At 43.6% G+C, this 17,087-nt stretch overlaps 1 protein-coding gene and 1 long non-coding RNA gene across 2 annotated transcripts; one reads left to right on the plus strand and one right to left on the minus strand.

Annotated features, from left to right (window-relative positions):
- Nucleotides 1–2,136: 2,136 nt before the first annotated feature.
- LOC137210523 (uncharacterized) lies at nt 2,137–5,286 on the plus strand. Its single transcript, XR_010936597.1, has 3 exons — nt 2,137–3,237; nt 3,525–3,599; nt 5,254–5,286. It is a non-coding gene; the product is annotated as an uncharacterized lncRNA (long non-coding RNA).
- A 2,997-nt stretch (nt 5,287–8,283) lies between these two features.
- Nucleotides 8,284–16,369, minus strand: ODF1 (outer dense fiber of sperm tails 1). Its single transcript, XM_067712410.1, has 2 exons — nt 15,966–16,369; nt 8,284–8,716 (listed from the first exon to the last, which is right to left on the minus strand). Exons 1-2 carry the CDS (start codon nt 16,283–16,285, stop codon nt 8,320–8,322), a joined length of 717 nt encoding a protein of 238 aa, XP_067568511.1. The 5' UTR covers nt 16,286–16,369; the 3' UTR covers nt 8,284–8,319.
- Nucleotides 16,370–17,087: the final 718 nt, after the last annotated feature.

Below are 17,087 nucleotides of genomic sequence, written 5' to 3' on the forward strand. Positions count from 1 at the left end.
ATGGCGTGTGGGATCTTCCTGGACCAGGGAATGAACCAGCATCCCCTGCATTGACAGGTGGACTCTTAACCAGTGTGCCACTAGGGAAGTCCCTGATATGTGCCTTTTAGTAGATAATGTCAGATTGTTGTCCAAAAGGTTTAGTAACTTACACTTTTACCAGCAAGAAATGAGCATGCCCTCTTAACCGCAAAACCGCCTCCAGCCAGAGTAAAATAGTGTTGCTGTTTATGGTTTAAGTTAATTTGATGTGTGAAAAAAAATATGCCGTTAATGTTTTAATGCACATCTCTGCAATGAACACAGGGTTCAGGGTGATTTTTTCATGTCCATTGACTACTTACATTTCCTCTTCTGCAAATTACCCTCTTGCCTATCATTTATTTTATTATTTTAAAATAAACTTTATTTTTTTTTTTGTGGTACATGGGCCTCTCACTGTTGTGGCCTCTCCTGTTGCGGAGCACAGGCTCCGGACACGCAGGCTCAGCAGCCATGGCTCACGGGCCCGGCTGCTCCGCGGCATGTGGGATCTTCCCAGACCGGGGCATGAACCCATGTCCCCTGCTTCGGCAGGCGGACTCTCAACCACTGCGCCACCAGGGAAGCCCTAAAATAAACTTTATTTTTAAGAACAGTTTTAGATTTATAGAAAAATTGTGAAGACAGTGCAGAGAGTTCCCACAGAGCTGTGCTCAGTTTCTCCTACTAATAACAGCTTACATTACTTTGGTACATTTGTTACAGCCAATGGACCAATATTGATACATTATTATTAATTGAAGAGTTTCTTCAGATGTCCTTAATTTTTTTACCTAATGTCCCTTTTCTGTGCCAGGATCCCATCCAGGCACCACGTTACATTTAGTTGTTTCATCTCCTTGGTCTCCTCTTGGCTTTGATAGCTTCTCAGACACTCCTTATTTTTGACGACCTTGACAGTTTTGAATAATGCTGGTCAGGCATTGTGTAGTATGTCCCTGTCTGGGACTTGAATGATCTTTTTCTCATGACTAGACTGGCGTTAGGATCCAAACTATCAACATGACTAATCACCTTGATGTTGGCCTTGAGCACCTGGCTGAGGTAGTGTTTGTCAGATTCTCCCCTGCAAAGTTATTCTTTCCCCCCTTTTTCCATACTGGACTCTTTGGAAGGAAGTTACTACGTGCAACCCACACCTAAGGAGTCGACTGTTATGCTCCTCCTTTAGGATAAAGTATCTACGTAAATTATTTGGAATTCTTATGTATGAGAGATTTGTCTGTTTCCCTCATTTAATTGTTTACTCAATCATTCATTTATATATATATCCATTTGGATGCATGGATATTTACTTTATATTTTGGGTTATAATGCAATACTATCTTACTTATTTTCTTGTTCAAATTGTTCCAGCTTTGACCATTTCAGATGGCTCCCATGACCCTTTGACATATCCCCATCAATACGGTTTTTGTTTTTTTGAGCACATCCTTACTTTCTGGCACTTCAAGGTGCTCCAGGTTCTTCTTGTATCCTAGAATCAGCTTGCCCTATCCTAGAATCAGCCTTTTCTCCAAGGAGTCCTAGTTTCTCTTATGAGAGGATGGTATTAGAAACCAGGTCTGGGTACAAGATTGCTCATTGCTACTGGGGTGTTATTGCTTCCATGTCCTCTCAGCTGACAGAGCAAGGAAATATATGTGAACTTACCAGTATATCTATACATACCTATAAATATTTCTGTATGAACATGAATTAATTCCTGTATCTGCAACTCTAATCCATTACCACCAAGAGGAATAGTCTAGCCTCTTTCCCATGCTTATTTGTAAATGCCCACTCCAAGAGAAGCCTGGCTCCCTCCATCCACCAATATTTACTTAATTGTTTATTTCCAGTACACATGTATACCAGTATCAGAATTATTAACCTATACCCTGATGGGAAAAAAATTTCATCAAACAGAGTACAGTTTTATGCGCAGCTCTTTTTGCCTTTAGTCTTATGGCTCTACTCATTTCCAGAATTACCTAGGTCAGCGCCTTTCCCCCTCACCCCCTTCAGGGAGGTGTTTTGTTACATTTGTAATGCAGATTATTTCATCACAGTCTGCATTCAATCCTGGAGTCCCTCCTAAATGTTTTTTTTTTTTTTTAACGTGTATGCATTTGTTCACTATTTATGCTGTAAAGTTCTATGGATTTTGATCAATACATGGTGTCCTGTATCTACAAGGATGGTACATACAGAATAGTTTCACCACCCTAAAAGAAATTGCATGCTTCTTCTATTCAACCCTCTACCCCACTCCTACCAAATCTCTGCCAATCACTGATCATTTTACTGTCTCTATAGTTTTTCCTTTTCCAGAATCTCATGTAGTTGGAATCATGCAGTACGTAGCCTTTTCAGATTAACGTCTTTCATTTATCAATATGTATTTGAGATTCATACTTGTCTTTTCGTGACTTGATAGCCTATTAGTTTTTAAAATCACAAAATAATATCCCACTGTGTGGACGTACCACAGTTTTTTTTAATCCATTTTATGTTCTATTGAAGGACATCTTGACTGCTCTCAGTTTTTAGAGATTATGAATAAGGCTGCTATACATATTCTTCTTGTCTCTTTTAAAATTGTTTATCCTTTGCTTTTCAAATTGTTTACTAAGGGTATAGACTTTGACAGGTTTCAACTATTTTTTTCCTAGTCTATTATATCTCCATTGACTTTATGATTTTTGCCTCACAATATTAAAAAATGTAATCGAATATATCTGTATTTTTTGTTATGGCTTCTGGGTACCCTGTCTTGCTCAAATTGTTTTTCTTCATCCCAAGGTTAAAAGCTGTTCTTCTGAATTTCTCTGCCATTACATATTAAGGAAGAGTGCCTGGCTTTAAATAAGAGATAGAAATGCTGAAGAATAACAGAGGGCATGGGGCATAGTGACTTGGGGCTGAGAAGCATTTTATCTCTGAATTCCAAGTGGTCCATCACCTGGGCTTTCTAGGATGAGCTGTGAGTAAAGGTTTTCATGGGGTCCCTCCAGACACTAGTTCTAGGAGCAAGGAGCTTTATGGCTTGAATTTGGTGAAGTAAAACCAGACCCCAGGGTTGTTTCCTGAGCTCGTCCATCCCACCCTGTATCCCTTTATCTGTCTGCTTCCTAGACTTAAAGGTGAGGGCCAGGTCTGGCTTGTTGATCCTTGATTCCTCAATGCCTGGCCTGATGCCTTGTGGGCAAGCAGGTAAGAGGGAAGGGAGGGAGGGAGGGAGGAAAGAAAGAGTGTGGGTTATTTTCCATTAACTCTAAAGTTCCGCATTAAGTTCTCTGTTCCGCTGTGGGCCCTGGCGGCTAACCTCATTGAACCCCCTCACGGGCTCCCTCGCCTTCTGGTCGCCCACTGGGGCTGGCTAACGGGATACACTGTCAGGGAATTGGAGGTTGGGAGGAAAGGGAGGTGGGAGTATTTATTGCTCTCACTATGCACCTGCTGGGCAGTCCTGGCAGCGGTACATTCTTCTACATTCACAGCTCCTGTCCAGCAGCCCCTCTCCCAGGAGGCCAGCTTTCACCTGGACGCCACCACCTCTTCCCCTGCCTCTGCAGGTCAGGTGGGCGAGTGGCTTCCCCTTGTGGGCAGCTGCTGTGGGCATCAATGTCTCTTACTACTTCTGGGAAGCTACGCACACCTCTGTAAATAGTCACTTCACTAAAAAGCCTTTTAAAAACCGCAGCTGAGTGTACTCTGTTTCCTGCCTGGACTCTGACAGGTCCTTAAAGGGAAGAAAGTAGGGAAAGAAGCAACAGGAGCCTGGAAGGATAAGGGGGCTTCTCAGAAGCACTTACACAACCCGGGGAGGAACAAGTCTTGTTATTCCCTGTACTCACCCACTGAAGCGGAAAAGGACTTAGAGAAAGGACTGTGTGAGGCTACACGATGGCCGGCCTGAGTCACCCCAGCTATCCCGTGGTTAGTGGCTGTCTCCTCTCTGTGCCCCTCAGTGCTTGGTTCTATCTAGATAGGAATCCTTGATAAGGTGGGATTATAATTTACTACTTTATAGCCTGTCTCCCACCCTGGACTGAAAACTCCTCAAAGGCAAAGATTTGGGTTTTGGCCATTTCCGGATCCTGCCATTTCTCACAGGCTGCGGGGCACAGAGGAAGCCCTTGAGTGGATTCACGTGAAGAAGGAATGAAGGTTTCTCCCACAAATGAACCTGTAGGCCCACCTTTCTAAAACCCACCCCCTTCTGAGGTGGTGAAACCACGTCAGAATCCCGTAGCCAGGCCCTGAAGGCTAAAAAGTACTTGACACTGATGATGCCGGAAGGTGACTAAGCTGCTGATTCAAGAAAACCAACTTCCTCTTCCAAGACGGTTGCCTAATCTATTCTCAAGTTGTTTCGCCCAGACACATCCTGGCCTTATGCTTGCCTGCCACCTTTGCCTGCTTCTTCAAGGGCTGCCAATTTCAGTCAAACAGCTTTCTCGTTCTTGTACCCTTTTGTTCTGTTGCTGTCTCAGATATTATCCAAATGGTCCGTTCTAACCCCTTCACACCTGGATCAGGAAACCCTCACCACACAAAGCCAACAGTGTGGACCACATCCTCCCATCCCCAAACCAGAATACAGTCATTTGAAACCTGGGGTGTCCCAGGAAACCTGGTATAAATACTCATATCTATAGAACCAACACTAAACCTTGATCCATTTTTAATGGAAATGGTCTTTATAACCACAAACATATGGGGGAGAAAAACAGTGAACAAAGCTTAACTGTTTTGTTGACTAATTGACTGTAGTTTTCATAGGCATGGTGACCATATTCCTGTAATTTTCTAACGCAGTGGGTTTTTTTTTAATTTTATTGGCGTATAGTTGATTTACAATGTTGTGTTAGTTTCAGTTGTACAGCAAAGTGATTCAGTTATGCATATACATATATCCATTCTTTTTTAGGTTCTTTTCTCTTATAGGTTATCACAGAATATTGAGTTCTCTGTGCTGTACAATATGTCCTTGTTGGTTATCTGTCTTTATATAGTAGTGTGTGTATATTCATCCCAAGCTCCTGATTTATCCCTCCCCTCTAATGCAGTGTTAATTTCAAACGTTCCATTAGTGGAAACATTTTTAATGCTGAATGTTATGATTCATGTTGTTGTATTGTTTTCAGTAAAAGCAGTTCTTTATGTGTATAATAAAGTGTGACATTTTGTACACCACTATAAGATTTTTTTCATCTAAAATCACAGCCCAGCCCTTGGAGTCACCCCAGCCTAGGTGCCAAATAGTGAATGAAGAAGACTCTAGAAGATTCCAGCCATTTGGGTGTTCCCAAATGGAGCAAAGACAAAGCATCTCACCAAGCCCTTCCTGAATTTCTGACCTACAAATTCATGAGTTTAAAAAAAAAAAAAGGTTGTTTTCTGCAAAAATAAATAAATAAATCACAAACTGGAGTAAAATTCTTCTCAGGCCATTATCCTTAGTGTATGAAAATGCAGTTGTCACTGAAGTTTTAGTAGAAGAAAAGGGGTATTTTCCCTCCAGAACCTTCCAGACTGGAAATTTCAGACCTTCTGATGCTTGGTGATCCCCATTCCACTAAGAGCAGAAGTTATTCCAGCCGCAAAGGGTCATGACCATGCCCTTGGGGGAGCTCTCTACAGTGCAAAGAGAAAGATGATCTGCTGGAAGGGGTTCTAAGTGGTGGACCAGTTGCTTCTGGAGCAGTGAGTGCTGGATTTCAGACACCCTGTCTGGCATCCTGACTCCAGGACTCTTCCTGTTACTGACACATTGTCTAAAGCACACTTAAAGCCTTTGACAATTATAGCATGGTGTTAGTCTTGCCTTCGCTGTGAGAAGTTCCTGGAAAGGTACTTCTCATTGACAACAGCTCCTGGCACTGCGCTTCGTCATAGCAGGTACTCAGTAGACAAACACTTGCCTGTGAGGATGATGAGCAGACTCAGGCAACCAGTCCACCGCAGGCCAGGCTTCCCCAAGGTGTTCTGCGAGGCAGTGGGGTCACCAGTACACTCCTTGGAAATGCCCAAGGCCCATCTGGAATGCCCCTCTGGCCTCTCCTAGCCCTTGTATATTCAGTTTCTTTGGAACTCCCTCCTCTCCCAACCCCCCCAAACACCTCCTTGAATTTAATCTGAGGCTTTTGTGAAGAGGGTATTTCTCTCCATCTCTGCTATAGAGCACAATATCTGGCATTTAAACTGATAAATCTGGCTGGCAGGTTGGTGAATGAATGAATTGAATCTGGACTAACAGGAGGGTGAGCAGGTGGGTAGGTGAATAAAATAATGAACTGTCACCAGGCATGCCCTGGAATGGCACCCTCCAGAGGACAGAGATTCCTACGTTTTCAAGACACCAGTGGGATTCCATTGACTCCACAGCATGAAATTTTTCCAAAATCCATTTTTAAAATGTGTTACTTAGAAACTAGAATATTTATGAACATGTCATCAAGGTATGGCAAGACACTTATAAAGGTAACTCTACCGTTTGGTACATACAAACATTCATTTATACCTAGCTGCTAGGTAATAAATTTTTGAAATGTTCAATGTTTTTCATTCACCACCTGTATTAGCGGGCCAGTACTTCCCTCAACTGAAAGCAAAATGTGTTTGCTATCACCATCAATATTCTGTAACATTGAACTTGAAGGAAGCTTTTAAGGAAAAAGGGCTTTGAGAGCTTTAAGATCCTATCCAGAGTTTCTCAACCTTACCTGTGTGATTCAGTTACCTGGGGAGACTTTTAAAATTCTCGACGTCCAGGCTGCACACCTCAAATCTATTACATTAGAATCTCTGGAGATGGGACCCAGACATCAGTACTTTTTTCTTTAAAATGTTTAAAAAAATTTTTTTTTCTTTTTGTGTGTGTGGTTTAGTTTGTGTTTTTTACCTTTATGGTTTGGCATCCTTTTTTTTTTTTTTGCGGTACGCGGGCCTCTCACTGTTGTGGCCTCTCCCGTTGCAGAGCATAGGCTCCGGACGCGCAGGCTCAGCGGCCATGGCTCACGGGCCCAGCCGCTCCGCGGCATGTGGGATCTTCCCAGACCGGGGTATGAACCCGTGTCCCCTGCTTCGGCAGGCGGACTCTCAACCACTGCGCCACCAGGGAAGTCGGGCATCCGTGTTTTTAAAGCTTCCCTAGGTGATTCCCATATGCAGCCAAGGCTTTAACGCACATGCAGCTGAGACTAATGAAAAAGACTTACTGTGCAAACGTGAGGGTTTTGCATTCCCTGTAACAGTCAGATCTGTAACCAGCCAGTGTCCTCATTCTGAGCCCTCCCCATCATCCCTCTTCCTTTACCCTTATTTCTGTCTTGGCGGTCACGAATTACTGACGGGCTGTGTCCATGAGGATCCAAGTTCAGGTGAACTATGCTCTCATTTCATGACAGCTGTACTTTTCCACTCATGAACTTTGGACTGAACTTCTGTGCCTTGAAGGAGTTTTAGGGTTTGAGAAAAGCAGATAGTTGAAATAAATCCTTAGGAGGTTGCAAACCACCCTGAGCCAGAGCTGGCCCTTCCCCCAAATCACAGGAATGTTGAGACACAACAGCTGTATGGCCACCCCACCCTCTGTCAGTGAACATGCTCCCCCCATACTTTTGTACTCTCATCGTTGCCCCAGTCAAAACTCCAACCACATTTCTCTCCAGTACTCCCTACCGGAGTAGCTTTGAAAAAGCGCTTGCCTTGTGCAGGGGGCGCGGGTTTGTGCCCCGGTCCGGGAGGGTTCCACGTGCCGCGGAGCGGCTGGGCCCGTGAGCCATGGCCGCTGAGCCTGTGCGTCCGGAGCCTGTGCTCCACAATGGGAGAGGCCACAACAGTGAGAGGCCCGCGTACCGCAAAAAAAAAAAAAAAAAAAAAAAAAAAAGCGCTTGCCTTCAGCCCTAACTAGTCTTGGTTTCTGCTTTGACTGTTTCATTTCTGGGCAAGGTCATGTCACAAAATCATTTGGAAAAACAGTGTCTGGGGATGCCCACCCCAAAAGTATCTTTTCCTGGGATTTGGCGGTAGTGGGGTATAAAGTAGCACACAGGAGGGCAGATCTCACCATTCATCTCCGTTCCCATCTGTTCATCCTTCCGTTGCCCACTAACCTGGCGGGGCTCTGTGGTGGGTTGAACCAAAATACTCTCACACACCAGTGCATTGCAGTTATGTATTCAGTTTTCTATGTTCCTGAATAACACGGGCCATGGGAAGGGGGAGAGAAACTCTGGAAGAGCTGCCGGGCTGGATACCTGACTCTACTAAGTCCTGGGTTCCTACACTTTACAAAATCATCTTCCTACAGGCAAACCGGCTCCCACAGGGATAGCATGGGTTGCAGGGGTCACAGGGGCTGCAGGGATCACAGGGGTTGCAGGGAGACGTGCAAGGGTAGCAGGGAGACTCGATCTTGACACAACTGCCGAGCCCGTAGGAGTACGTCACGTCCTTCTCATCTACACACGGGGGCAAGCTGAACTCTTTGCAGATGTTCATGTAGCTGTACTTTTTCGATCCCAGGCCGTCGTATCTGTTCTCGCGCTCAGCTGACACGCACACCTTTCCGTCCTTCACTCGCACCTTGACTTGATCGGGTTCAAAGCCGCACACGTTCACTGATCCTAAAATGTTACTGCTACAGCAAGAGGAGGCTAGAATTCTATTTGTTGTTCTTCTCAATCTGGAATTTAGGAAAAAGAAAGGGTGGGAGGAAGAAGCTCAGACCATGGAACTCAGACACAGCTTAACAAGCAATATTTTTACCTCTTTTTTTAAAAAAGAAAAACAGCAAAAGTAATAAACACTAGTCATTGTGAAAAGTCAAACTTTACAGAAGCGTGTAGAAGTAAAAAATGAGAGTCCTCCCATGTAAATCACACTCCCTCACAGGTAAACCCCTGTTAACAACAGATGGGTGCTTGGCCTTCCAGATCTTTCTCTTGTATTTATTTTTCATTTTCTTTTTCCTTCAAGTTTTATTGAGATATAATTGACATACAGCACCGTGTGAATTTGAGGTGTACAGAATAATGATTTGACAACATACATCATGAAATGACTATCACGATAAGTTTAGTGAACATCCATCATCTCATATAGATACAAAATTAAATAGAAAAAATTATTTTTTTCTTTGTGATGAGAACTCAGGATTTACTCTTTACTTTCATATATAACCTACAGCACTGTTACTTAATCATGTTGTATATTATATCCCTGGTACTTATTTATCCTGTAACTGGAAGTTTGTACCTTTTGACCACCTTTATCCAATCCCCCCCACCCCATCCCACTGCTCTGATAACCACAAATCTCATCTCTTTTTCTATGAGTTTGTTTGGTTGGTGGGTTGGGTTTTTCTGAAGTACAATTGACCTATAATACTATGTTAGTTCCTGGTGCACAACATAGTGATTTGACATTTCTATGCATTACAAAATGATCACCACATTCTCTTGCATTTAAATCTCAGCTCCTCCTCTTATTAGTTATGGAACTTTGGGCAGGCTCCTTAAACCTCTCTGTGCCTCAGTTTCCTCATCTGTAAAATTGGGACAATAATAGTAACCCATTTCTAGGGGTTTCATGAGACTTAAATTAGTTAATGAATGAAAAGAATCTATACTAGTGCTTGCCACGTAGTTAGGATGCTAGGCTTTTGTCTGTTGTGTGTTTTTTCTTTTTCTTTCTTTCTTTCTTTTTTTTTTTTCCCCACAGTGTGCCGTGGAAAGTGTTAAGCCATTAGAGGCACTGTTTCATTTGACCCTCACAAGAACCCTGTCATGCAGGTGTAATTGTCACCATTTTGTAGATGGGGAGTTGGTGAAGATGGTGAATGGCAGAGCCTAGATTCAAATCCAGGCTTGTTTAATGCCTAGGTCATGATTTTAGCCATCAGTCAGACTGAGCTCTTGGCATGAGGACCTCATCAGCCTGGCATCAGCCCTGAATGCTCTGGCCCTGCTCAGGGACCACTTTCTTTCTAATTGCCTGATCCTTCCAAAGACAACCTAATGCTCTGAAATGCTCTTCTTTTTATCCCTTAACATTTTTTTAAAAAATCTGTGTTCTAAGGGCTTCCCTGGTGGCACAGTGGTTGAGAGTCCGCCTGCCGATGCAGGGGACACGGGTTCGTGCCCCGGTCCGGGAAGATCCCACATGCCGCAGAGTGGCTGGGCCCGCGCGTCCGGAGCCTGTGCTCTGCAACGGGAGAGGCCACAACAGTGAGAGGCCCGCGTACCGCAAAAAAAAAAAAAAAAAAAAAAAATCTGTGTTCTAAGACTCACTCCTGGCAAATCTTTTGGCCTCCAAAAGGAGGTATTGGCATGTATGCTTTCTAGAAGCTCTTCTGGTTTGAGGAGTCTGGACTGTGACTGGGTGATTGGTTAGAGATACATTTTTAATTCTTACTTTTTTTGCTGAATTTTTTAATATATTTACTTCTTTTTGTTACTTAAGTTATACAAGTTCATTGTAAAAAACTCAGAAAATACAGATAAGCAAAAAGAGGGAATATTTTTTTAACATACCCATAAGCCCTGTTGTCTTCTACAGGAGATGGATCTGGGAGCCAGATCTACAAGCCAAAGCTGGCTCCCAGATCTATCTCCTCCTCTTACAATATGAGTCTTGAAGTATAAGTTTGTTGTTTCTGTTTTGTTTTTGTTTTTGCTTAGATTCCCCCTCTTCCTCTATTCGTATCACTCCAGCCCCGTCCCCACTGCAGCAGCTGAACAGGGGTCTCACAAATGTGGGTCTTCAGGAAATTGCCCCAAAGTCTTGGCTAGACAAGGTTTCTTCTTCCTTTTGCTTCTAGGCCAGGGGTTATCAGTGGGGATGTGTGGGTTTAGGAGAAATTGCAGGAGCCTCATTTTACTCATCAGATTTAACTCTGAAGTTGCAACCTGACTCCTGCCTGGCAAAGTACCTGTCACCCCACATGCGATTTTCCTTGGTTCTGTGGGGTTCTGGGCAAAGAGAGATGGCCTGCTCTACTAGTTATCACCAGGGAGGAACTTAGTCATAGTAAACAGAGGCAAGTCAGCCTCTTTGGTTGGTGGCAGAAGGCTCTTCGGAATGCTAGGGTGGGCAGTGCCATCTGTCTGCCACTCTGGGCTGTCACCTGTTCTCTCAGCTGAAGCTGAATTTCACCTGAATGTATGACCAAGCTCCTGAACGCGATACTGCCCACAGCAAAGGTGAGGGATATCGCCAGCCATCTTCACAAAGGTATGAATCAGGTTCAGCCGGCTGACGAATAAAGTAATGAGGATGATGAGAATGCCTATCTCTACTCTGAACCAAAGGGAGGCTGGCCTTCCTCTAGTTTCCTTGGAGTACTTTACTTTTTCTCCTAATTTAGACCCCTCCAAAGACCCATTAAGCTCAATTGTTCCTTTCCAACGCATCTTTCCCTCTCTCTTCTTTCTTCTCCTTCTTCCCATTTCCTGCCTTGTCTCTCTCCTCCTGACTTTTGGTTGATACTGAATAAGGGTATCAGAGTGGAGCAGAAGGGAGCAGAGTGGCACGATACAGGTGCATCTGAACACCTGCGGGGCTTGTTCAATTACAGGCGTCTGGGCCCCACCCCCAGACTTTCTGATTCAGCCAGTCTGGGGAGGAGCCAAGAATTTGCATTTCTAACAAGTTCCGGGTGATGCTGGCTGCTGGTCCTGGTCGGAAGATCACTCAGGACCACTAACCAGGTGATTAAGCACAGGGATTCCAGAGTCAGGCAAACCTGGCTTCAGGTCCCAGCTGTCCCATTTCCTGATGATCATGAACGTTGCCCTGACTCTGGTTGATCAATCTATAAGATGGCCATGGTGTTACAAGGATTAAATGAAGGTGAAGTGTTAGGCACTTGGTTTTCACTCAATAAAGGGTAAATTTCTTTAACAGGCTGTACCAGGCTCCGCTTTACACAGACTTCCCTGAAATTCAAGGCTTTAAGCGACCAGGCCCTGAGTCCTGTGTCATTAAACACTAAGGTCAAATAATGGACATGCATTTGGCCTGGATGGGCAGCAACTCCTACTCTTGGCACCCCGAGACCTCTGCATACAAAGAGATTGTGATGAGAGGGGACCAAGGGGCCCAACTTGCTTCCAGCTCTGCAGGGACACAGAGGGAAACAGCGGAACTCTCCTCTCAGCGGGAAAGCCAACCAGCCACCAGCCGTAAAGTAAGTAAAGCCAAAAAGCCCCGGAGTTCCTCTCTGGCGGCTCCCAAGGTGTGACTATGCCCTGATCTTTGGGTCAAAGGATGGGGGATGGAAAGATTCCCTGAGGGCTTAAGACCCAGGAAGGCTAAACCACAAAGAATGCAACCCTGAGGGCTAACAGTCACCAGCCTCCCCCAGTGAGAGTGATTCAGTGAAATCTTCATACTCAGAGCGTGAGGGGTAAACAAGAAACCAGAGGGCAGGTTTTTGAAGTTTTCAGAAGATGGTACCCTTTGTGGGGGGCTTTTCAAGGGAACTTCTTGAGCCACAGGCTGCCCACGGATACTTGGATGAGCAGATGGAAAGCACAGTCTCAGGATGAGTTTCCAAGCACCAGCAAAGGGCACAGGGCTGAGCCCAGTGCATTCCTAGGCGCAGCTGCAAATCAAGGTTCATGTGCCCGCAAGAACTAAAGCCAGGTGTCAGAGCCACTCTGCCGCGGGGTAATTAGATAATAAACTCATAACGGCAGGATTGAGGAGGGGCTGACTTTGCTTCTGGCACTTGAGTACAGAAGACAGGAAGCCCACGAAGTGTGGAGGTGAGTCAGGTGCAAACTTACAGCAGGCTGGTTGCATGGCTTCTTTTTTTTTTTTAACATCTTTATTGGAGTATAATTGCTTTACAATGGTGTGTTAGTTTCTTCTTTATAACAAAGTGAATCAGTTATACATATACATATGTTCCCATATCTCTTCCCTCTTGCGTCTCCCTCCCTCCCACCCTCCCTATCCCACCCCTCCAGGGCATCGAGCTGATCTCCCTGTGCTATGCGGCTGCTTCCCACTAGCTATCTACCTTCTTACAAAGGAAACCAAATTCAGTCACTCCAGTCTCTCTCAATCAAAAGGAAGGAAGAGTCGGAAAAGGTGAGTGCTTGGGGTGCAAAAGGAAATTTGGGGAGGAAAAAAGAATATCAAAGAAGCTAAAGAAATGAAAGGACTTACTTGGGTTTCTACTAATGAAGATACGGCCAAGGTATCTTTTGAAGCAACTGCTCAGTAAACAATGAAAAGGAATTGGACCTTCTGTACCCAGTCCAAAAACGCAGCACACGCGCGCGTGCATCAATCAAATAACACACACTCAGGAAGGCTCAAATGACTCTTGGGGGGAATTATATGGTAATTCAAAACTTCTTGCCCGTTATTAAAGGAGCACCCAGAGACAGAGCACATAGACTCTCACACAGAAAGACAATTCCAGTGGGGTCATGGCAGCTATAGACCAGGGAATCTTACTTCCCCACTGGGCAAAGAATCTTCTGGATAACACAGCCTGGCATCTGAAAGCACATGTCATAACCTAACCAAACTGCTATCCTTCTCTTTAAGGGGTAAAAGGTCATGTGAATACGATTTCTCCATTCTAAAAGCCTTGGACAAAGTTTCACACCAAAGATTGTTTTTTAAAAAATTGAATCAACATGATATTTCTGGATCTATTTAGTCATGGACTGGGAGCTGAGAGAGAAGAAGAAAGAGGCATTTCACTGAAAAAAATATTAATGTAGGAGTCCTCTGGGATTGGAGCTGGATCAGGGTTTAACATTTTCATCCATATTCAGAAAATTGAATATTTAGGTTTGCAGGTAGTACTAAGCTTTTCAGGTTAGTGAAATGTCAAGCTGTCAGAAATAGAGCATAGGAGTGTTTCCCAAGGTGGTATGAATAAGAAGAAAAGTGGCTGGGGAGAGATGCAAAAGGGCAAGCCTGAGGTCATTTCTGAAATGGACTCTGGATTATCAGTTCAGAGATCCAGGAAGACAACAGCAGATTCATATACTGCCACAAGCAACAGAAAAAAATTAGCAAAAAATCCAAGCATTGTCAGGAAAAGTATGACAAACCAGAGAAAACATTACCTCTTGTAAAAACCACACTGCCAAGAATTAAGCCTGAAATTGTGTCCGCTGCAGATCATTGAGACTCCCAGAGTAGGCAGAGGGCGCCCAGGTGGTGAAGAACTCACCTGGAGAGTCTGGAGAATAGGGACAGCCAGGAGACAAAGGCTGAGCAGACTTGGATCAAGGGTATTCGAGTATTCAGAGGCACAGGGAAGTGGACACACCTGCTCACAAGTAACCCTTCATTTAGACCAAGTACTTAAAAAAGAACCCCGACTCACACTGCATGAAATCTATATAACTTGATACTCTAAGGAGTACACATTAAAACTGGTTCAAATTGAGTGTAGATGAGTTTATTGCCAATAGTTCCCTCTTAGACTATTGAGGGAGGCCCATTCCTGACCTTTGGTGATTGATGACCTGGACAATAATTGCCCTACTGCCGTTTCCAGGGAAACAACACTGTCACAGTTGTCAAGGGCCTCATTCTCTCTCTCTCTCTCCATCCATCCATCCATCATCTACTTTCTATCTATCTATCATCTATCTGTCTATCTATCTATCTATCTACCTATCTAATCTATTTATCTGTCATCTAATCTATTAATCTATCATTGGGGTAGGAAGGATGTTGTTTAAGGACACAAACTGGCAGTGAGTAGTAAGTCGTGGAGCTCTAATGCATGATATAGTGAATATAGACAACAAATATTGTATTACAATCATTAAAGTGGTTAAGAGACTAGAACTTAATTATTCCAACCACTAAAAAGAAATGATAATTATGTAACACAATAGAGTTTCTAATTATCGCTACAATGGTAATCGTATTACAATATATAAATGTATCAAATTAACATTGCACACCTTAAATTTACACAATGTTATGTGTCACATAGATTTCAATACAAAAGATCATCTATTTGTGTCCTTTTAAAAAATAGTAGCATATTTAGTTTTTCTGCACCTTGCTTTTTTCACTTAATATGACAATACTTAAAATGCTTCATCAGTCCTTTTTACATTTACATATCATCCCAATGTATGGATGTACCATAATTTATTTAACCAGGGGACAGTGTTTTCAACCATTTTTTTTCATCATAGTAACAGACTAAATGGCATATGTAGACAGAAAAAGAAAGCTTTCTCAGGCAAAAAATAAAATGTGATCAAACCTCCAAAATTTTAAAGTGCATTTAAAATTATCCAATTCTATTAAAACCTTTTCAACTCTATTCTGAAAACTGCAGCTCTCAGTTCTGTAGTTTATTTGCACAATCTTTGCTACAGTTGAAGGGGGAGGCAGACAATAAACCCAATTCCAGATGAATTTTAAGTCATCAAGAGCTGGGGAGTAGGAGAAAGGATTTCCTACAAAACCATATAAATGCCTCTATTGTTCACTTTGCTCCCTTGCTCGTAAAGCCTCTGGCAATTAAGGATTTGATCAATTATTATTACTTCTCCCAAAGTCATTTCTGTAAGCCGAAATATACTCAAATCACTTTACTCATAACCAGAAAAAATGTTTATTTTGCTGCTTCCAATAGCTTTTTAATGACACCCCCTGTTTCTTTCTCTCATTAAAGCCACATTATTTATCACATTGGCACTCCTGCTACAAGCCGAAAACAACCTTGCCAATCGACATCATTACACTGTCTTTTGAGAATCTTACAATTCCCATCATGGGCCCATTTACTCTTCTTTTTTTAAATCTTTGTTAAGTCACCAGAGTCATTATCTTGAACCCATTTCATCTTTGCTCAAGTATCAATTGTCACACTTTCCCCCCCTTTTTCCAACTTAGGAAGCTAATATACCAACTATAAAAATCTTAGGAAGTTCTCTTACTTGGCAAGCTCTCTCTTTTCATCTTCTATGGCTCTAATGGCTTTCCTCTCCAAACTTCTGAGAGACGGGCGAAGACAGTAAAGCTTGGCATCACACAGGCAACATGGGTAGAAATCACACAGGCCGCAGGACTGTGATCGCTTTGAGTAGCACAGGCAGTACGGGTACGGGTGCAAGTCACAGCAGCAATATGGGTGCATGTATAAGTCACACAGGCATCGTGTGCTGAGTTCGTCAATGCATTTCAACTGCCTTAGTTCTCTGTCCACCTTCTTTATGTCCCTTCTAACACTGTCCAGAAGACAACTCAGTGCAGCCATTACAGTCACACCTTATTGTTCTGTGAGTACCTTTGAGAAATGGCACTCGGGGGAGAAAAATTCTTCTAAGCTCTTCTCAGAAGTTTCTTTTAAAAAGAAATGAGGCACACATGATTCACTTACTTTAAAGCTTGGGTTCTATGACCTCACCACCCTCTAAGAATGTCATAGTCTTTTGGTTACCATGAGAACTGTGCACAGTCATGGTCTCCAGAGACCCTCCTTGGAGTTACAAAGCTGCTCTCAGAACCATATAAGATTTCATTCACCTTGAGTTGGGATGGGGCCCCCAAGTAATCACAGCTCTTTGGGGTTTATTGGGCTAAATTGAAATGTTCTTGACTTGTGTGTGTCCTGTGGACTAACCACAACTATGAAGATCTTGGTGGTGGGGCTGGGCGGATGGAAGGAGCTGCCTGGCCCCTTGCTTTATGCCCTTCTCGCTCTAGCCTTGACATCTAGCCTTGCCCCTATACTACAGGATTCATTCTGTCCCCTTTTCCCTTTATAGGTGGAATGTAAAGAGCTCTCCCATGGTTCTCCTTACCAAGCCATCCTCAAGTCAGCCTTTGTCCTTGACCTTTTGAGCCCCAAGTCTCTGAGTCCTGCCTATTCTTTATAAGCTGGCATCCTGGCTGTCCTGGAGCCTCAGTTCTCCAGTGATTGGGGTCCTGCTCTTAAGCTGTCATCTCTCAGTGCTCAGGGTCCTGTCCTCAATCACCACCTCCCAACAATTACACCTCTGGTCTTATGTCCAAGCCGCCAGATGACTTATTCCCAAGTGCTTCCCAAGTGTTGGTCC

Source organism: Pseudorca crassidens, chromosome 17, assembly GCF_039906515.1.
Source record: "Pseudorca crassidens isolate mPseCra1 chromosome 17, mPseCra1.hap1, whole genome shotgun sequence".
Taxonomy (NCBI): domain Eukaryota; kingdom Metazoa; phylum Chordata; class Mammalia; order Artiodactyla; family Delphinidae; genus Pseudorca; species Pseudorca crassidens.